The 23430-nt window shown below is 37.0% G+C and overlaps 1 protein-coding gene across 3 annotated transcripts in view; it reads right to left on the bottom strand.

Moving 5' to 3' along the window:
• Positions 1 to 1233: 1233 nt before the first annotated feature.
• Positions 1234 to 23430, bottom strand: part of ELOVL7 (ELOVL fatty acid elongase 7) — a 75069-nt gene continuing 52872 nt past the window's right edge. For all 3 annotated transcript variants that reach the window (XM_086700297.1, XM_086700290.1, XM_025924377.2), the window contains 6 exons: positions 20203 to 20393; positions 16582 to 16662; positions 15664 to 15720; positions 13258 to 13363; positions 5741 to 5877; positions 1234 to 3918 (listed from right to left, as the gene is read on the bottom strand). In XM_086700297.1, coding sequence (XP_086556423.1) covers positions 3709 to 3918; positions 5741 to 5877; positions 13258 to 13363; positions 15664 to 15720; positions 16582 to 16662; positions 20203 to 20393 — 782 coding nt within the window. In that variant the 3' untranslated portion in view covers positions 1234 to 3708. The remainder of the gene's footprint in view (positions 3919 to 5740; positions 5878 to 13257; positions 13364 to 15663; positions 15721 to 16581; positions 16663 to 20202; positions 20394 to 23430) is intronic.

Genomic DNA, 23430 nt, shown 5'->3' with positions numbered 1-23430 from the left:
GAAAATTAAAAAAAAAAAGAATTTTACCTCAATCCCTTTATCTCATCCCCTCCCCAATCATCACATACCTTACTCCACCTGAAGTAGAGAGAAATGTAACCTCTGTGCTCTTTTGAGCTAGGGACTCACTTTGCTTTCCTCCCCATTTAAGCCTGCTGAGTTAGTGTTCTCTGTGCTTATGGTCTTATTTTTATCAATTACTACAAAGGGCTTTAAAATACATTGTTTCATTTAAGCCACACAATAATCCAGCAAGGAGAACTTGTACTATCGTTTTACAGATGAAGAAACAGAAGCTGAGAGAGGTTAACTGGCTTCTCCAAGGTCACTTGGCACCTAACATCCATGCCCTATGGCTTCAGTTTCAGACCGCTTTCCACACCACCACACAGCTTCCTTGGACCCTGCTACCCATCCCATCCATGGTCAGCCTAGATGAAACTCTCCCTTCAGAAGCTCTCTCACATCTGCCTTTCTTTCTGGTCACACATGCTGGCTATCCTCCCCTCACCCTTAATCAACCAATTTATCTCTCTCCTTAGCATCTAAAGCTGCCACTCCACCCCGCCCCACCAGATGACTCTTAAGGTACCACTCTGATTAAACCTCACCTCCCTCAAAAAACGCTGAATGCTCTCATTTTCCTGGAGAATCAAGCCCAGATGTCACAGCCACGTGGGCCCCAAGCTCTGACCTCGTTTCCCTTCCTGGACTCATCTCTCTGTTTCACCTGCAAAAAATCCTCCTCTGCTTTGGTTTTTTAGCCATTCCCTACACTTTCCTTACCCGGGGCCATGCTTTGTTCTTGCTGTTTTTCTTTGTTTGTGTCAGGTTGACTTGTTACTTCTTTTTACTTATAATACCTTGCCCACTAACCCACCACCCATTTTGCAATCTGTACACCTTAAACACACAACCCAAGTTCTAATTCCTTCATGTAGCCTCCCCTGCTTTCTAAGTGAGCAACTTTCATTCACATGGCACCTAGCTGCCTGGTTACATAATTTCCTCCATCAGTCTATAAGTTTCAGGAGGCTCCAACTATGTCAGAGGCATCTTTGTATCACTCTCATATCTAGCAGAGGCTCTGAATACAGCAAGTGGGCAACCAATGTGTAAAATGCTTTCTTAAATGAATATTCAGGAATAAAACCATCTTCCCATGCAAACATATGCGTTTAAATTCCAAAATAAAAGACACACACACATGCACAAACTTTGACAAGATCCACAGAATTTTCCATAGTCTTTAACAATTTAACAGAAATGAGAGATAACTGAGAAAATTTAAACTCATAGTTTTATAATTTAAGTACAATGTAGTCCACTTAATTAAGAATTCAACTCCATTTAGGCTGTAAATAGATATTTAAAATTATGTATTTGTATTGATTTATAATACAGACATAGGTTTTCAAGGATTCATAGAGCTTCATGTCATAAGCCAGATTTTGTAACTGGCCTCTTTATTTGTTAGGTAAGTAAACCCAAAGGCAATGAAGTCTTGAAAAGTGGGTGAAACCCCAAAAGAAACTCTATGTGACCTACAGAGCGCTTTAATAAAACATTGTCCATGCAAATCCTATATCCAGTGATACTCATTTTGACCTACTGATGTTTCCATGGAGGATACTTCTGCTAGCTGTGATTTCTCTTCACGTAACATCCCAGCTCTCCACTTCTATTCTCATAATTTAGAACCCAGTTCCATCACATGTTGCTGTTAGGTCTCTGGCAAGTCAAACATTTTAAAGACTATAGGCAGGTTAGGAGAGGTTGTACAATGCAGGATGGAAAGTATTATGAAAACCAAACTCTCCTGTTTCGTCTTGTATTTGTGCTTCCTTTTGGTCTTTTCCCTACTTGGGTCCTTGGGAATTGTGTGCATGTGTAACAGTACCTACTACATGGTCTCTTGTTAGCACAGGTTGGATATGAAGAGTCCAAACAGGAAAACACTGAAGGAATCCTGAGGCCCTCAGAGAAATAAATTATAGCTGCTCCTTTAGCTCTGCTTTCTGTCCTCTGTTCTTTATTTAAGAAAAATAAGTTATTTCCCCCATTTATCAGCTCTCATCTTCTCAAATTATAAACAAGTGAAATCAGTAAAGGTCATTTAAAGGCAAGTGTAAACCTGGCAAGTTTAAGAGAAGAGGCCATGGTATAGATTAGTGGCCTGGGGGGACAAACTGAACTACAGGAGCTTACAGTGAGGAAAAACTCAGGTTTGCTGTACAATGCTAGCACTGTGTTACACAACTGAGGCCCATCCCATAAGTACTAATTGTTTAAAGTCATACAGGCATAGGCAGTCCTTCAAATTCAACTATAAATATAACAAAAAAGAAAAAAATGGGGAGAAATTCAGAAATGTGCAAATATCATTGTTTCTGGGGCAAAACTCTATCGACCAGTAGTTTGGGTTTGCCACCAAGAAAAAGTAAGAACAAGAGAATTTTAGGAAGTAATATCCGTGAAGAAACAAAAGTAGGCAAAATGAATTTCAGGTCTTCATTATAGAGTTTATAGGTTTGAAAAAAAAGAAACCCAGGCTATTGAAGAATTCATACTTCTGGGAAACATTTTCCCATGCACTGTATCTATAACAACTATTAAACAAGTTCTCTTTCTCTCTTTATTAAGAAAGCCTCCAGAACCAAAAATTCCCGGGAGAACTTCTGTGCCACCATTTGCCTCGGGCTTCTTTACTCATGACTGCAACCCATCTCTGGAAACTGGGAATAACAGGTGGTCTAAAATCACTTATGATTAAGGGTACCTGCAGTGTGCCAATGATGTGAACATTCACACATCTAACCAATACACATTTAACCAAGATGATCCTTTAAACCAGGACAACATGAGAAAGTGACATTACAATACAACAGAAAACCAATTTTTCCCATTGAACTACAGAATACTTTTCCAGAAGTATTTCACCTCTTTCCAGAAATATATAAAGTTAACTGCAAAACAGTAATAGCACAGTGTTCATCAAGCCACAGAACAAATCACCTTGTTTTCAAAATATTAACGTAAACTTAGTGTCAAGTGCATCAATGTACTAACCAAAATTACTGTTGCTTTTGAACAGTTGATACAACAAAAGTGCTGTGGGAAGTCCTATCAGCAAAACTGGTGGCAGCTTCAAAAGAGATCCATTAAAAATTGTTAGTGGTATGAAATAACGACTTATCAAAAATTCACTTCATGTTCACCAGTGTTAGCTCTTTAGAATGGGAGTTTAACTCCAGGGTATATATACTCTTCTGAATATAATCAACAAGCAACAAAGCCAGCGCCCACAGTTAGAGGTTTTCAGACCTGGCAGAAGGAATCTATTGTATGGCATAGATCTCTGTCCATGCTCAAAATATCTAACGATATTTCTCATCTATACCGGACTTCTTTGAAAAGTACTATACTGTTTCATATCCTCCTTTCACTATAACAAAATGTATTAAATAAAACCTTTAGATTAGATTTAAAAGCTGCTGAAAAACCGCCTGCTTTAGGCTCTAATTATCAGAGGTCTGTTATCTGGGAGCTTTGGGCTCTCAAATATCAGAAACCCCAATAACTTATCATAAAAATACAAGCTCTTGGTTTTGAAAAATATACAAAATGCACTTCACATGGAAATAGCTCTTGATTGTCAAGGGAAGTAAGATACCAGTCTCATTCATAGATTCGTGTTGTGTTTGCATTTCAGTGGTCTTTGTTTTTGCAGACTCCATTTTTCACAGTTTTGGGCAGCCTCTGACCTTTGGTGTAAGCACGGTACCAAAAATGGAGAAAGAGCAGCAGAAAGATGCACCCATAACTCATAATGATGTACAGAAAGACTGGAAACTGGTACTTGCAATCCTCCATGAAAAAGAACTGGCCTATGTGGATAGTGACAATAATGAACTGGGCCTAAGAGATGAAAGAATGAAAAATATTATTCAGATATGAAGTCACAATGGAGCAATTATCTAATGCATTCTTTGGCTGCTTATGTTTAAACACTCTCCAATCACATCTAGCGTACTGCTGGGTAGGGAATTTTATCTTTAAATCTATCTGCCCTCCATGGATGTGAGAGTGGGTAGGACAGTGTCAGAATCCAGACTGGAATTGGGAACCACCATGCAGTCCTGCCAAACTCTATAACTCGAGCGGGGCCCCATGTAAATGCCCTGGAGCTGTGAGGTGCAAGAGGCCTTTTGTACCCAGAGGAAGGACCATCAGAGCAGGTTTTCTTGGCACGTCTCTGACTTGAGTCCTCGACTGAGGAAATGCACAAGGAACCACTATCTTATGGTCTTACTATTTCTAAAATAATTTCAATTCAAATATTCTGTCTTGCTGTTAGACAAGGTATTTCAATTTTGGGGAACTACAAACATTCTAATTACAGCCCCAGCAATTTTGTAGGAGCCAAAGCATCTCTGAGTCCTTATATCTGCCACCTGTCATCCACAGTCATAGATAAAAATATATCCTGCCAATGGCAGGAGAAAATCTGTAAGGAGTGAAACATTACTGATCACCGTTCTAGTGACGCCCAAGGGCTCTTTGTCCCAGAACATTATACACAGTCTAAAGAGGAACACTTCCAGGCTAATGTTCAGATTTTTTGGATAGCTTTCTTCTCCTGATTAAAAGGCAACATGAGTTCTGAGGGAATTTTAGAAAAGTAAACATTTATCCATACAAATAAATAACAATTACCTATAAACTATCCAGTTGTAACCATCGTTAAGATTTTCACAGTTTCTTTTATTATCATCATCAACTTTCCTTGCCTTATCTGAATGAACTTTTATGACATTCCTGTGCAGTAGCTATCCCTCTCATTTTTCAGACAAGAAGATGAAACCTTAGGAAGCTTAAGTGACACCCTCAACATTCGATGTAGGTGTGTTTGTGTATAACCAACATGTTTGAAATAGTAATAAACAAATGTCTGTTCTTTTTTCTATATGAATAGTTTGCCCCATTGTTAAACATTTTTTACAACATTTAAGAGTAATGTTAAGTGCAAAAAGCCCAATATAAAGTTGTATATGCAGTATAATGCAAATCACACAAGTGTACATATATAAGTATAGAAAAGACAAGCTATTTAGATGTTTTAATTTCTCTGCAATGAGCATATATTACTTTACAGTCAGAAAAAAATTCTTAAAAAGAAAACAATTGTGAATAATTTTCTTGATTTCATAATATCCCAAAGTAAGAGTTAAAATAATTTATTTCACTATTTCCTTATACTTGGTTATTTAGAGTGTCATCAACTTTGTCAGTATATTTATTATACCATCACTCTACATCTTTAATGCTCTCAAAGTTACAATCCCTCCCTCAAAGTCATTTAGATCTAGAATATGGAATTTCTAACTTCTAATTTAATATTATGCCTACTGTGGTTCAAATAACTTTGAGATTATCTTGATTATAACTATATTTATTTAATATAAAAGCAGAAATAGTATAAAGATGGCATAAAGATACACATTATGGTTCAACTGAGCTTCTCGGCTACCAAATACACTTCATCTGCAACACAGTTCTTGACGAAAGTTTAAACTACAGGAAAAGGATAAGGACGGGATGCAATATAGGAGCCAGACACACTATATCCCTATTGTTTTGTAACTTTTGTTCTTTATTTAGTTACTATCCTGGTTCATAGGGAAGAGGAATGACTGCAATTTAGTTTTGTATCTGATTTTAAAGAAAATTAATTACTCACAAGCTGTAATGATGTCAAATATTTTTTCCACCACAAATACTTCTGGAAGGCTGGTCCCAATGCAGATAGCCCATAGTATGAATACATAACTACATGTACAGCTGTATTTAGAAAGGCATGGAAAGTTCCCAAACCACCTGGAAAATAAAATTATTATAAAATGGGGCACTGTTCCTTAAAATGAGACTCATTTTGTCTAAATTGAGATTTTTAGAATAAATATTTCTTTAATTTTAGTAGAAAGAAATGCATCCAAAACATAAATCTTGTTAAACAGCTACTAAATTAGAGGGAACTGGATAATACATTCATTCAGTAAAATACAAGATGCAAAACTTTAAAAATAAATTAGCATGTCTATTGTTATATCTTAACCTTAAGATGGTCTTATAATTTGGATATACTTTAACAAATTAAGTTGTGTTACTTTTTTAACGTGGCATATGCTAAATAATAGTAATCAACTTCATTTTTTTAGTGAGGGTTGGCATATGTACACAAATACATTAATCTTAAGTGTATAATTTGATGATTTTTCTACATAGGTATACACCCCACATAACCATCACCAAAGTCTAGATAGACTATTTCCAACATCACATACATTCCTATGTCCCCCTTCCAAGAATATACCCCTCCCAAAGTAACCTTTATGCTAAAACTATAGTTCTGCCTTTTATTAAACTTCATATAAATAGAATTATACAACAGATTTTGAGACTACTTTCTTTTTTTTAATGTTTATTTATTTTTGAGAGAGACAGAGACAGAATGCGAGTGGGTTAGGGGCAGAGAGAGAGGGAGACATGGAATCCTAAGCAGACTCCAAGTTCCGAGCTGTCAGCACAGAGCCTGACACGGGGGCTCGAACTCACAAGCCATGAGATCATGACCTGAGCCGAAGTCGGACGTTTAACCGACCGAGCCACCCAGGTGCCCCAAGCCTACTTTCTTTCAATCAACTTAATGTTTTTAAGAACTTATCCATGTTGCTATGTATATTAGTAGTTTGCTTTCTTACTTCTGTGCAGTATTATAGTATTACACTGTATTAATGCATCACAATCCACTCTCCTGTGCTACAAAACTTTGGCAGTAAAACCACTGGCTTTCATCAGTAGGCTAAGCTAGGTTTGCCTTAGTTATTTAAAAATAATTGTTTTTCCAAAATAAACATTTATTAATTGTTAAGTCATCTTTGATTACCGCTTCCATTTGATTATTATCAATTGTGCCTTCTTATCTTGGTTTTCTTCTTCTAACCACTATATCTCCTACTGGTCCTATTCAAGTTAGAGTTGAAGCAAAAAATCCTTGGAGAACAGAAGCAAAGATCATTTCAATTGTCTTTAGCTGGACCTGTAGTAGTGGAAGGGGTAACAAGGTGATGAGCTGATAGTAGGGGCAAAAAATGAAAAAAACACTCTTCCCTGGCATCTTTCCTATGACGGACCATCTAGAAGAAGCTGCATTCTTTATGTATAGCCTGATTCAGCTTAGTGATGCTGATCTGAGATTTAAATTTTTCTCGAAAATATTCCACTTTCTTTATTCCATTACTCTTTTTTTTTTTTTAGTTTGTTTTCGAGAGAAACAGAGACAGCATGAATGGGGGAGGGGCGGAAAGAAAGAGAGAGAGAGAGATAGAGAATCCCAAGCAGGTTCTGCACTGATAGTGCAGAGCCTCACGTGGGGCTTGAACCAACAAACTGTGAGATGATGACCTGAGCCAAAACCAAGAGTCAGACACTTAATCAACTGACCATTTATGTGCCCCTATTCCAGTATTCTTTAATTCCAGAAATAAAACAAAACCTCACAAATGTGGAACAATTACATTAGAAAAAGGACCAAATTCATAAGCATTATGTATTCCAGAAATTTTAAAGCAAAACAAAAATTGTTGCATAGTAGAAACTAATCACTTAATAATCACTCATAATCACAGAAATTTTAGATACTTCTGGATACTACCACTGCTAAAGTATTCCTTTAACCTTTTTTAAATAAAATAAATATTTTTGAGTAATTTAAATACTTCCCCCATGCCTCATTTCTGCTATACTATGCTTCATAAACTTTCCTTTACTAGAGTAAATAAAATTTCAGCCAATTCTTTAATTATCATAAATTTCAAGTCAGAAGAAACTGAATTAATGCAGCTTATCAACAACCTCCCACCTTTTATTATTTACATTTAGGTTAGTCTTTTTTCCCAAAATAAACTTGAATAAATAAATTGTAGTGGTGTGAAAACACCTTTTCTGAGGTGATTTAAAAATATAATAGTTGTCTATTTCTGATAGGTTAGGAGTCAAGCTGCTTAACAGGCATATGCCAAATACTTCTCAATTCCATTTGTATCTCCTGATTATACAAACACACAGGAAACCTATTTCACCTTTGATTAACAATCTACATCAGAGCCTTTCTCATTAAGACACCTCTCCCATTTTTTGTTAGAAGACTATTTTCCATTCAGAATCTTTCACCATTTAAATGTCCTAAAATGAGGATCCCATGGACAGGAATTTAATAAAGCACTAACGTAATTAACAGTGTTTAGTAAGGGTTACTCATCAAAATCAGCCATCAAAATTAACTTATTTTCTTGGAAGGCTTTCCTAATAAAGTATTTTCTAAGCTTGCTTTCTTCTTTACAACAATAGTTTTGAAAAGCTAACATCTCAGAATGAATTACAATTAGTGCCATCACATTTTATTCCTTTGGATTAGAAAAATAAAGGAATCACCTGGGTAATTATCACAGCTCTCCATATCTCTGGAAGGGAATATGTGCATAATGAATATAAAAACCTGCCAGAGAAACGTTTTATCATATTCCAAAGAAAAGTTGGATTGCTGTTATGCCAGAGAAGTGTACAACAGGCAAACAGGAAATTAAATACTAGATAGAGATCAGCTGTGCTCAAGTTTTTGAAAGAACAGTTTAAACTGAACAGTTTCATTCTAGGAATGAAAGTCAATGCCAAAACACATTTCTGGAAGTATCTCAGCTCTTATCACTGTACTTGTCACTAAGTAGATATAGGTGTACAAGTGTTTACTAAATTCCACATGCAAGACTGAATGGAAATGCCAACTTAGGGAACGTATAAGAGAGAAGAAAGTATTTGCATTTTGTAAAGCAGAAGGGGGATTAAGGTGTGGACAACGAACCCACTACAAAGTGTTCAATGTCCATAAAGAGGATAACATTGAAAAACATGAATTTCTTTTTTAAAATTTCATTATCAAAAGCAATACTTGTTTAGAAATGGAAGCCTATCAATGGATCAAAGATACACTTTTTAAAAAAATCTGTGATTTGTTATTTATTTTTTTAACATTGATTCATTTTTTTTTTTAAAGTTTTTTTTTCAACGTTTATTTATTTTTGGGACAGAGAGAGACAGAGCATGAACGGGAGAGGGGCAGAGAGAGAAGGAGACTCAGAATCGGAAACAGGCTCCAGGCTCTGAGCCATCAGCCCAGAGCCTGACGCGGGGCTCGAACTCACGGACCGCGAGATCGTGACCTGGCTGAAGTCGGACGCTTAACCGACTGCGCCACCCAGGCGCCCCGACATTGATTCATTTTTTTGAGAGACAGAGAGAGAGCACAAGCAGGGGAGGGGCAGAGAGAGGGGGAGACACAGAATCCGAAGCAGGCTCTAGGCTCTGAGCTGTCAGCACAGAGCCCGATGCAGGGCTTGAACTCATGAAATGTGAGATCATGACTTGAGCCGAAGTCGGACACTTAACGGACTTAGCCACCCAGGCTCCCCTTCAAAGATACACTTTAGAAAAGGGCTCACCCAAAAAACTGCTAGAACTAATATACGAATTCAGCAAAGTAGCAGGATATAAGACCAATGTACAGAAATCTATGACATTTCTATACACAAATAATGTAGCAGAAGGAGAAATCAAGGAATCGATCTCAATTACAATAGCACCAAAACCATAAAATAACTAGAAATAAACTTAACTAAAGAGGTAAAAGATCTATACGTTGAAAACTACAGAAAGCTTATGAAAGAAATTGTAGAAGACACAAAGAACTGAAAAACATTCCACACTCATGGATTGGAAGAACAAATATTGTTAAAATGTCAATACTACTCAAAGCAATCTACGTAGTCAATGCCATCCCTATCAAAAAAAAACCCAACATTCTTCACAGAGCTAGAACAAACAATTCCAAAATTTGGATGGAACAAGAAAAGGTCCCAAATAGCCAAAGTAATACTAAAAAAAAGAAAACTAAAGCTGGAGGCATCGTAATTCTGGACTTCAAGCTATATTACAAAGCTGTAATCATCAAGATGGTAGGTAATGGCACAAAAACAGAAACACAGATCAAAGGAACAGAACAGAGAAGCCAGAAATGGACCTACAAATGTATGGCTGACTAATCTTTGACAATGCAGGTAAGAATATCCAATGGAAAAAAAGACAGTCTCTTCAGCAAATGGTAGTGGGAAAACTGGACGGCGACATGCAGAAGAATGAATCTGAAACCCTTTTCTTACACCATACACAAAAATAAACTCAAAATGGATAAAAGACCTAAATGTAAGACACAAAACCATCAAAATCCCAGAGGAGAAAACAACCTCTTTGACCTTGGCTGCAGCAACTTCTTACTAGACATGTCTCCAGAGGCAAGGGAAACAAAAGCAAAAATCAACTATTGGGACCTCATCAAGATAAAAAGCTTCTGTACAGCGAAGGAAACAATCAACAAAAGTAAAAGGCAACAGACAGAATGGGAGAAGATATTTGCAAATGACATATCAGATAAAGGGTTAGTATCCAAAATCTATAAAGAATTTATCAAACTCAAATAATCCAGTGAAGAAATGTGCAAAAGACACGAACACACACTTTTTGAAAGAAGATATCCAGATGGCTAACAGACATGCGCAAAGATGTTCCACATCACTCATCATCAGGGAAATACAAATCAAAACCACAATGAGATACCACCTGACACCTGTCAGCATGGCTAAAATTAACAACTCAGGAAACAACAGATGTTGGCAAGGATGTGGAAAAAGGGGAACACTTACACTGCTGGTGGGAATGCAAACTGGTGCAGCCACTCTGAAAAACAGTATGGAGGTTGCTCAAAAAATTAAATATAAAACTACCCTATAACCCAGCAATTGTACTACTAGAGGTATTTATCCAAAGGATAAAAAAATGCTAATTCGAAGGGGCACATGCACCCCAATGTTTATAGCAGCACTATCAACAACAGCCCAATTATGGAAAGAGCCCAAATATCCACCAACTAATGAATGGGTAAAGATGTGGTGTGTGTGTGTGTGTGTGTGTGTGTGTGTGTGTGTGTGTGTATAAACACACCAAAATATTATTTGGCAATCAAAAAGAATGAAATCTTGCCACTTTTAACAACATAGATGGAACTAGAATGTATTATCCTAAAGCGAAATAAGTTAGTCAGAGAGAGATAAATATCATATGATTTCACTCATATGTGGAATTTAAGAAACAAAACAGATGAACATAAGAGAAGGGAAGGAAAAATAAGATAAAAAGAGAGAGGGAGGCAAACCATAAGAGACTCTTAAATACAGAGAACAAACTGAGGATTGCTGGACGGGTGCTGAGTGGGGAGATAGGATAAATGGGTGATGGAAATTAAGGAGGACACTTGTTGGGATGAGCCTGGGTGTTCTATGTAGGTGATGAATCGCTCAGTTCTACTCCTGAAATCAGTATTACACTATATGTTAACTAACTTGGATTTAAATAAATTTTTTTAAAAATTCAAAAAAAATCACTCTAGATAATCTAGGAAAAAAACTGCTCAACTCTGTTCTTCAAATAAAGTCCATTTTCTCCATTATAGAACCAATAGATATTCAATTTAGAAAAAACAGAGAAGGATAAAGGTGGAGAGGGAAACCACTTTTTGTGCACTATTTCTAAATCACTGTATTTTGAGGTACTTCCTCCCAATCTTTTTTAAATTTATATTTATTTTTCAGTGTTGTGATGTAACATTCTAGTCTCAGAGAAGAAATCTGCATAAATAAATTATAAGGGTGTGAAAGAACTTTTGCTAGCATACTTTAAAATAAAATAAATACCTATTTCTGATAATTTTGGAGTCAAACTGCTGAAAAGAGAAGATGAGCTAAATGTCCCTTGATATCATTTGAATTTCGCAATTATATATACACAAGAATTCATAACCATTTTATTAATGGATGCTATTTTTTAATTTTTGGCCAACACAAATGAAATGTCAATGAAAATCCTATTCAAAGAACTGATATGCATGTGAGAGAAAACAAAAACATATGAAGTTAAGTATAATAATGGAGACTAAGTAATATAGCTATCCTTGATTTATGAAATGGACACAGAAGAGACTATCTTATTATAATGAGTTACATTTTTACATACATTATAAGGAAAAACAGTGACTTTCACTTTTTAAAAATCTGTGACACATAAATGCCAGTTTGGGGCAAGGAAATACTTCACATATTGGAAAATCTGATGCCCAAAGGCCATAGTGGAGACAGCCTTCTGGCTTCTCTAGGTTCTGGTATCTCTTTCATGCCACTAGCTTATTCATACCCTCTCCTGTTACAAGGTATGCAGATTTTTCCCTATGCCTACAGACTCTAAAACTCAAAGAAGAGTTCCTCAATTGTGGTTTCTCTTTTTAGTCATACAAAGTCAGAATGCATAATAGAGGTGAGCTATTTGCAGAAATTTTAAAGTATTATCTAACTCGAAGACTTCTTAAATTTAATAAACTCACGTAAATAAATCTCCCAACCAATTTTTGCTAATACGTGTATATCCTTGGGGTTATCATTTATTTAATACTTTAGGAGAGGGTGAAATTACTTAATCTGTTTTTTCCGATTCTAGATGTTCAGAAGCATAAAATGAAAACCAAACGAACAAGAATCTGTTTGCCAAGCTTTTGTTTTAAAGTACTTTTAACTTCAAAAAATATTAAAATAATATCCTTTAATATGGTGGGATGTTTAACAAAGTTTAGACAACCACAATTTGACACATCTTTACAGAATTGGTAGGGGATGAAATGTGAATGCAAAAAAGACTAGAACTTGAGATCAACATTCTAACTTCCTGGAAACAATTAGGAGTATTTATCTATATATCTATGAAATTAAAGCTTGTACCATTTTTTTTGTTTTGTTTTTATTTAGTTAATGACATTTAAAAGAACTATCTGGGGAAAGAGTAAAACCCAAACAAAACAACTAAAGGATATGAGTAGAAGACTATACCTAAAAGTCATGTGTATCTAAAGAGGGGAGGGTGGAGGAGGGATCTAGGTTAAAAGTTTATGTTTCAGGTAATAATGAAAGTCAGAAGTTTAACCAAATTAATTCTTTGATGTTTTGAGTTTCTTCTAAATCACATTTCAGGACAGAATTTGTGTTTACAATATACAAAAATGTAATCGCTCATTACACATGATCCCGAATCTCCCTTGGCTACCTGCAGCAAATTTGACTCCAAACCACCAGGTCCATGGCATGATGGTATGATGGAAGACATGCAGGAAAGTCACTTGGCTATTTTTCTTACGCAGAACAAAAAAGATCTGAAATAATTTTAAAAAAATCAAGTTCATATAAAATCATGCAATGATATATCTACTGTTACAAAAATATTGGCAAAGTACAAACTATTTCCCATCATCACTTGCACTGAAAGGGCTGCCTTAGAGAATGCTCACAGAAGCAGCTGATTCTCCAAGGGGTAGCTCAAAAGCTCATTAGTATGAAGGAACTTTGGTATGATGCCTAGTCATGGGAGAATCAATAAAAATGTGTTAAAGAAATTGAATGCAGATTTTAACATCAAAAATGGAAAGTGAAGAACATGGCCAAAGAATTTTGAAAGAATTACTATTGGCAGGAAAACATCCACGTGGATTTTGAAGTACATGGGAAAGCAGAGAGTCTCAATTCTTAAGACACATCCTACTAATTTAGATAAGGGATTAAGCAAACTGAAAGAGGACTTGCAACAAATCAAAAGTTAGCATATTATTAGTAGATAAAGATGAAAAGGGAAAAACTTGAGGGTTTTTATAGAAACAGGATGGAGAAAAAAAAAAGTAGCCTAGGAAAAATGAGAAGAGCAGCAAAGGCACCATCCAGATTGAATGCACCCGCGGTTTGCAGAAACTCTACAAACAAAGAGGAGAAAAGGCAGGCAAAAGCAGGGGGAGATTTAAATTCGAGAGCAGAATTAAATGTTCAAAAAATACTGAAAATTCAGAATACCAGTATTGAGTCAGACTTCTAAATACAGACTAAACAGAGCAGCACAAAAAAAGTATCCATAGTAGTATTTGAAAAATGTGGTTCAGGGAAGAACACAGAGGCACCAACAGTTTTTTTGTGGAACATGGAACTGAGAACATGCAAAGCAGAAAAAATGAGGCCGAGAAGCATTTGCTTATTATGCACATGGAAGAAGGCAGCATGGTGCAACGGAAAAGCCCCAAACCAGCTATCTGGGACCCTGACCCCAGACAGTAGCAGCATTCCTCTGGGTAAATTACTTACCTTCCTGGCTTCAATTTACTTTCAGATTGAGGGCTCTGAACCAGATTAGTGGTTCTCAACCCTGGCTGTATATGCCAATGTCCAAGAAGCTTTTCAAAAACACCATGCCTGGTTTCTAACTATAGACCATCTGGCACCAAATCTCTGGAGGTGGGACCCAGGTTTTTGTTGTTGTTGTTGTTGTTGTTGTTGTTGTTGTTGTTGTTGTTGTTGTTGTTTTCTAATGCAGTTAATCCTCTTGCCTCAGCCTCATGAAGGCTGAGAACCACTGAACTACAGTAGAGGTCTCAAAGTGTGGACCCTAGGCCAACAGCAATAACATCACCTGAGTACTTAAAAGAAATGCAATTCTTGAGGCCAACATAGGACCTAGCAAATCAGAAACTCTAGGGGTGGGGTGCAGGCATCTGTGTTTTTAACAAGCCCTCTAGGCAATTCTAATGCATGCCCAAGTTTGAGAACTACTGTATGCTATGCTCACTAAAGTCCTTTCCAATTCCAACATTATGTGATTGTTCAGGTGAGAAGGTGAAGCATGTTGAGATTTGCTACAAGAAACATATTTGTATGTACTCTGAAGATAGAACACACTTGTCTGTCTTAGACAGACAGAAATGGTTCCAGATAACTAAGACCCACATATCCCAAAGATATGATAAATATCCAGCTTTCCTAAGCTACTCTGAAAACAGAAGTACACAGCATTCTCCTCTCATCTTGTACCCTACTCCATGGCACTTGCTTCTCCCAGAGCCCAGTCATCCAAATTCAGAGCTGATCTTCAAAGATCTTATGTGGGAAGAGAGATCACCTAGTAAGCATGAACTTCAGAACAGCAGCTGGAGATAGTTTTGATATTACCAAAATTACTGATACCCCAGGGATGATATCCTAATTTATGTTTAAGAATTATGAAGCATTTATCCTCTTAAAGGAATATGGATGACAGAGTGCTTTGCTTTACACTGGCAGAACCCAAGGTAGAATGTTTTCTGCTCTTTGATTCCTGAGCTTGCTTCCCAAAACACCTGTCATCCATCTCCATAAAGATACACAGTTTTGCAATGTATATGACAGTTACGTGCTTATCCTAATCAGGCAGTAGATACATAAAAAAACCTTTTGGAGTTTGCAAAAGACCAGAAAAAAAAAAAAAGCTTATCCTATCTATTCTCTAAAATTACTGATAATAAAAGGTAAGAGATAATAGGAGTTCTGCCTGAAGTACAGAGATAACCCAAGTTATCAGACAACAACTGAACTCTAGCAGTTTATTGCTTCCATTGAGACATCAAACATTTACCAAATGTGGTGACCACATACTCACAGTATCTAATAGCTCAATAAATTTGGAGAAGTAATAAAGCCAACAGGTGCGTACCATCTGCAGAAACACACAAAGATACAAATTTATCTTATTTTTATACAGAGGAAAATTTTATTTTTTTAATTTGGCAAAATACACATAACCAAATTTACCATCTTAACCATTTTTAAGTGTTCAGCTTGGTGGCAGTTAGCACATTCACTTTGTTGCTCAACCAATACCACCATCCATCCAGAGAATTCTTTTCATCTTGCAAAACTGAGACTCTGTACCTGTTAATAAGTAAGATCTCCCCTCCCACCCATGGGTCCAGAAAACTACCATTTTACTTTCTGTCTCTGAATTGGACTACTCTAGGCACCACATGTAATAGAATCATACGGTATTTATCCTTTCGTGCCTTGATTATTTCACTTAGCATAATGTCCTCAAGGCTCATCCATGTTATAGCATGTGTCAGAATTTCCATCTTTGCTAAGGCTGAATAATATTCCATTGTATGTATATGCCATGTTTTCTTTGTCCATTCATCTGTCCGTGGACATGTTAATAATGCTGCTATGAACAGGGGAGTACAGATACCTGAGTCCCTGTGTTCAATTCTTTTAGGTATACACCCAGAAATGGAATTGCCAGATCATATGGGAATTATATTTTTACTTTTTTTGAGGAACCAGATATGAATTTGTTTTTAAGTCCAGGAAGTTAAAAAATAAAAGTACCAATTTTCATTAAACAGAAAACTACACACCTGATTTCATTTGATTCTTTCTGATACCTTTTAGTTTTCTCTCAATACATATAATCTGATAGATGAGTCATTTACTTCTTCTGAGTTCACATTAAGTGTTAAAAAATAGAATCTCAGAAGTTTTAACATTTAATTTGAGTTACAAGATATTCCAAAGAGAAACTTACCCTCAGTGCTAAAGGTGACTGTGAGTAGTCAACAATTTCACATCGAAATGAATAACCTGTACCCCAGCCAGACATCACAAACTGTAAGAGAGCACATGCATATTAAAGAAGGAAGCATTTGCTCAACAGCTATAATAAAGGTAGTTTTGATTGTGCCTCCTCACCACATTCTCAGCTGAGCCAGCATTCAGGTCAGTGGGAAAGCCAGGCTAGAACAGTTAGAACTAGCAACTCAATTGATAGTCAAAGCAACAACAATTTTCAAAATTGTACAGTCATCTATTATTTCTATCAACTGTGTTCATATTCAAGTGTCCATTCCTTAGGATGATTATTCTGATATGGTGGAGAATAAAACATTGGGAGTGTTTTGCCTCAACAGCAAATACTGGTAGGTATATGTCAGTATATGTACATGTGTGTACATCTATATATGCCCATTAGTATATTTGTGTACTCTGAAGGGAATAAGTGGGTCTGAAAACAGTCCTTTCTGGTGATTTCCAGTCTTCTCAATTAGTCAATAAAATACATAGGCAAACCAAGATTCCTCACGGTTCTCATAAGAGGGTTGCCATAACTGCACTTTCCTGTCCTTCACTAGTGGGTATAATGTGAAGGGGTACTCTGTGGGTCTTAAAATCAAGATTGATGAAACACAAGACTCAGAGATCAGTTCATCTTTGGATTCACATAACAAGTAAGAGAGGAAAATGTTATCAGTAAGAGTGCAATTTGGCATGCCTTAATTCCAGCACACCCACTAAGGAATCATAGACTAGTGGTGGGAAGAAAAAGCCTATTGTTGTTATCTGAGCCTCAATTCAAAGATTTATATGGACATTCTTTTAGTATGATGGTGGGAAGTTCTTTTAAAACACTATCTGATTCAAATAAAAACTTTAATAAAATTTTAAAAAATGAAACAGTATCTGAAAATGAAAAGCTAAGGGCTCTAATTTTATTTTATTTTATTTTCTAGTATGTTTTTTTTAATATATGAAATTTATTGTCAAATTGGTTTCCATACAACACCCAGTACTCATCCAAGGGCTCTAATTTTAAATTAATGCACATATAAATGGTTGGCTTAACTTAGTATCCTCACAATACGATCAGCTCATCTCTGACATCCTATTCTCTCAAGTGCCAGCATCTTCTTCTTCAGTATAATAAATGCCTTCTTTTTCAGTATAATGGTTACATCATTTTCTGCCATTAATGCACATTTTAAATTTCTACTTTTAGTTACTATTAAAGCTAAAATGAAAACTTTATCATAAATTAATTTTTAAAGGCAAAAGTTTATGAGGCATTAGCAGAATGATATTTTAATGGTGAAAAACAAAAAGAACAAAGGAGCTAAAACAACTGTTTAGATTGTGGTGTTCAAAATCAGACCATCCTTTTCTGGTCCAAGCTTAATTCATAAGATATTTAATCTCACTCTTAACTTGGTCAATTATGAAATCTTAAAAAAAGATTATCTTAAGATTCACAAAAGTATAAGACATATTTTAAGAGTGAGAAAAGTAACTTACAAAAACAAGTCAATAAGTTTTTCCTCAAGGGAACAATGGAATGTGGTGGAAAAACAGCTAATTTTGTTGTACAAAATCCTGATCTGTCAGTGAGTGTCATATTCTCTTCCATTCAGACTGTCTTCTAACTGATGCAAGTAAAACTGAAAGTCCACTTACTTAATGGGGATGCTGGCTCTCCACCATATCCTACTCCAAATAAACACTGAGCTGGACAAGAGAAACCCTGTGACATGGGCTCCTGGGTGGTCTTCACCAGTGTCTCTCTATTAATGTCTGACTGGTGCCAAGTAATTAGCACATTCAAAACCATCACTACACGATAAGACACGTGGGATCCTTTAGTCTGGTGTACTTCCCTTTCACCTTGTTCATATTTTTCCTAACATCCCTAGTGGAGGTGTTTCCTCTGTAGACCTAATGCAATTGTGCTACACCCAGTAAACCATGTGTTCGGAGTTCTGGAGATGACATCCTGACCAGCTGTCAAAAGTCTTTGTTTAAAGACAGAGTGAAGCCTAACGCCTTCCTGATATTAAGATTAAGAACATTTTAACAGTCTACAAAACTTCTGACATATATGTCTATATTTCAGGCAATTAAGAAGAACGAGTGATAATGTTCATTTGGCAGGTAATAAACCCCAAAATTGGCACATAAGTAACTCTAGTATGAGTGATTAATGGGAGATAGAAACTGCCAAATTCAGATATTTTCAAAACTTCTTTTACATTGCAATTGCTAAAACAGGGAACCAAACTTACTGGCTATAATTTAATTACTTCCTGAGAAATGGATTTGGGGATATCACATTGAATGGCACAATCAGACACAGAGCATAAAGGGACCTGAGAAACAATCTGGTTTAATCCTGACTCGATAAAACAGGAGAACTAAGGCCCGGAGAGGTTAAGTAACTTGCTCAAAATGAGGCAGCTGGTTAGTAGAATAACTGGTACTAACTGGTCCCTGGTCTCCTGGCTACTAGGTCACTCTCTTATAGGCTCTACAGGTTATTTCCTATCTCTCATAACCTGGTTAGACCACCTCTATTACTCTTTCCCTTTCAGTTATTCATGATCCGGAAGGGACAGTAAGGTAGCTTGTAGTTAATTTTGGTAATAAAGTAGAAGAAATAGAAGGTAGCAAGGTAAGTCCAGACTGCAGGGAGGCCGGTAATGAGGCTCCAGCAGATTTAAGGTGACTCAATCAGGTGGATTCACAGCAGGAATCAGGTAGGAGGGATGCATGTGCAGAGGTCATGGTGTCAAGAGGGGCCAGAGGGGTCATGGTGGGCCCTAGAGAGTTCCAGTTCTGTGGAAGCATAGGCTATGCTGCAAAGAAGTAACTAAGGAGTAGAGGATGAGGGAGACCGCCAGTATTAGAAAAGAAGCAAGGAAATCAAAGAAAAGCAGGTAAGTGAGGCTGGGTGAAGGTTGTTAATAGCAGAGTGGGTGAGAGAGAAACCATGAGTCTACTCTTGGGTCCTGGGAGATCCTCATCTCTCTTATTAACAAAGTAACAATTAAGGGACAGACTCCCTCAGGTACTGCTTTGTAGGAGTCTAAATTCCCTGTCCCTACAAGGCCCATCTAAATCAAACCTAAACAGTCTACCATCTTACAGCTCATCAGAGCTTCCTACCATGGTGATGGTAACTCATTACAGAGTCAGGATGAGCTCCTGATGTCAGACAGACCTGGATTCAAATATTGGTCCTCCACTAATACTACAGTAGCTATGCTACTTTGAGTAAGTTACTTAATTTCTCCATGTATGAGTTTCCTGAAAACTAACACGTATGGATTCATTCAATCATCTATTAAGACTAAGTATGTGCAAGTCCCCAAACTTAATGTTAATTTTTCTCACTACTTGTGAGGTAGAGTATATTGAGATCCTCTATACCCAGTCTATACATAACAATTTTTTTTGGCAAATACCTGCTCTAGTGAGCTAAATTTCTAAAATTCCTTAAATCTCAAAGAGTCGTCACTATAATTATAACAAGACATATAATGACAGAAAAACAGGAAGACTCAGGAAAAATTCTCCCATTAGGAATACTGAAGACACTTGCCTCATAACACATATACATAGAAAACAGCACTATGGAAAAATTGTACGTTATCATCGCTTTCTTGAGTTCAAAGGGTTTTCGATTCTCCATGAGCTTTGGTCCTAGAGAAGTGACAAAATAGACATAGAATCCCAGGATGATGGTTTGTGGCAGAGGTGAGGACATGAGGAGCCAGTCTTCAACTCTTGGATCTAAAAACAAAATGTAAGTGCACATTCATTGAGCCAAGAAGTAACTGACAGCAACCAGCATTTCTTAAACAAGCACCTAGATCCTAATGTTGACAGCAGACTATTTGGTCAATGATCACTACTGTCTTTGGAGGCCTAAGAGTAAGGGCTAGGAGTAGGGCTCGTACTGAAGAGTGAAAAGAGTAGGGCTGTTACCACCACAGGCCTCAAAGGGCAAAGGGAGGCAGGTAGTGGTTACCAGAACCCAGGAGTCAAATGGACAAGCCCTCCAGGAGAGGAGCTGTGACCTTCAGTGGAGGGAATGGACCAGCATAAGGCAACTATGGAAGTGACTGGGGAATTAACATCTCAATACCACTCTCCTCTCTCTCTCTTTCTAGTTTCCTGGGGTTCTCCATTGGTTGAAACCAACCAGAACCAGATGGTAGGAGAGTAAGCCTGTGGATATAGTCTACTGTGTTCCTCACGGTCCAGCACAGGATACAGAGTAGATCTGGGGAACAGAGGACATGCAGCAAAGTTCCACCATCCATCTATAACCACTAGCAACATTTTAGAGTTTCTCCACCCAGATATTCTTTTATATATAAAAATATGTTTGCTGTTTCTTGACTTTCTTCTTTCCTCCAAGGAAACTGGGACATTTCCATATATTCTGTATCACAAAATCAGAAAACTGAAAGGGACCTTAGCGTTATCTACTTAAAGTGTGGGTCTAGGTGTCCAAAATAGGCTAACTAACCTGACATTTGGGGGGGGGGGGGACTATATTGGCCTCATAACCATGTAAAGAGAAATTCACCTGGTCACTGCTCATTCTAGACCAGGAGAATTAGATCAGTTAAAAATTGCAACTTGAGGGGCACCTGGGTGTCTCAATCAGTTAGGCATCAGACTCCTGACTTTGGCTCAGGTCATAATCTCACAGTTTCTAAGATCGAGCCCCACACTGGGCTCTATGCTGACAGCATGGAGCCTGCCTGGGATTCTCTCTCTCCCTCTCTCTTTGCCCTTCTTCCACTCATGTGCTCTCTCTCTCAAAATAAATAAACATTTTTTTAAAACACTGCAACTGAAGATAAAATGTGCTTTGGAGATGAAAAGTTCAGCACAGGGAATATAGTTAATAATGCTGTAATGGTGACAGATGGTAACCACTCTTATCATGGTGAGTGTAGAGTAATGTAAAGAACTGCTGAATTAATATCCTGTATATCTAAAACTAATATAACAGTGTATGTCAATTATACTTCAATAATGAAATTTTTTAAAAGCATTTGAGAAAAAAAATATATATGCCAAATCAACAGTGGACTTGCAAAAATAACAGGTATTCCTGAACAGGAGAAAAACAGAAAAATATTCAAATAGATCATAAAATATTTTTCTGAAAAAATGAAAATCAAAACTAATCTTTATGTCAAAATACTTACCATGTATCAGGAAGTAAATACTAATGAATAAACAAATACAGATGTATGTACAGTTCTTGTATTGCAAGGATAAACAAAATTTCTATAAGTATGATGAAAGAAGCAACAAATCTTAAAATGAAAAAATGTCAGACTTGTCCCACAAGTTTCTTAACACCAATTTACCACAAAAAAAGGATCAATATATATATAGACTGATAGAAAAATTGATATAATCTAAGCATTCTTAATATATTTAAAATGTTCAAGTAGAAAAGGAAAAAAAACATTAAAGTCAAACTTGTTATTATTATTTCTAATATGAGCTATTATTATAGGATAAATAATTTGAGTAATTATTTTAATGCCTCAAGTATAAAAAGTAACCAAACTAGCAGTTAAAAATACCTTAAAAGGGGCACCTGGGGGGCTCAGTCCGTTGACCGTCTGACTTCAGCTCAGGTCATGATCTAACACGGCTTGTGAGTTCGAGCCCCACATCGGGCTCTGTGCTGACAGCTCAGAGCCTGGAGCCTGCTTCAGAATCTGTGTGTGTGTGTGTCTTTCTGCCCCTCCCCTGCTGATACTCTGTCTCTCTTTCTCAAAAATAAATAAACATTTAAAAAGGATACTCTTATGAGATAATTGGGAAAATATAAATACTGGTTGAATTCTTGATGATGATGATGTTTTATTTCAATGTAATTATAATATTATGGCTATATTTTGATGTCTGAAAATATTTTTATTTTTTTAATATTTTCTAAAGTTTATTTACTTATTTTGAGAGAGAGAGAGGGAGGGATGGGGCAGAAATACAGAGGGAAAGAGAGAATCCCAAGCAGGCACCACACTGTCCACACACAGCCAGATGTAGGACTGGATCTCACCAACCAGGAGATCACGACTTAAGATGAAATCAAGAGTTGGACACTTAACCAACTGCGCCACACAGGCACCCCTGAAAATATTTTTTTATTTATTAAAAAAAAATTTTTTTTAATGTTAATTTATTTTTGAGGTGGGGAAGGGCAGAGAGAGAGAAGGGGAGACACAGAATCCGAAGCAGGCTCCAGGCTCTGAGCTTTCAGCACAGAGCCTGACATGGGGCTTGGACTCATGAACTGTGAGATCATGACCTGAGCCAAAACCAATAGTCAGGCACTTAACCAACTGAGCCACGCAGGCACCCCTAGAACATTTCTATGGAGACCTCCAAAGGCACCTGGATATTTGGATCTGGAATTAGGAGAGAGATCTGGGCCAAGGATGTACTATTGGGGGTCATCATCACATAAAAGATGAACCATAGAGCCATGCAAGTGGCTGAGGAAAGAGCATAGAGTAAGAAGCCTGAGTGATTCAAGTCAGAATCTTGAGGACTCAATCTTCACAGGAGGAATGGTACATGAGAAAACTATAAAAAAGAATGAGGAGTGGCCAGAGAGGCAGAAGGAGAACCAGAGAAGTAGGCTATCTGGAGGCCAAGGGAAGAGTTAATCTTTGGAAGGAGTCAAAGGATAAAATGGGGGCGCCTGGGTGGCGCAGTCGGTTAAGCGTCCGACTTCAGCCAGGTCACGATCTCGCGGTCCGTGAGTTCGAGCCCCGCGTCAGGCTCTGGGCTG

Source organism: Puma concolor, chromosome A1 (assembly GCF_028749965.1).
Source record: "Puma concolor isolate L17-30 chromosome A1, mPumCon1.1.hap2, whole genome shotgun sequence".
Taxonomy (NCBI): Eukaryota; Metazoa; Chordata; class Mammalia; order Carnivora; family Felidae; genus Puma; species Puma concolor.
This window is presented reverse-complemented; position numbering and strand designations above follow the sequence as displayed.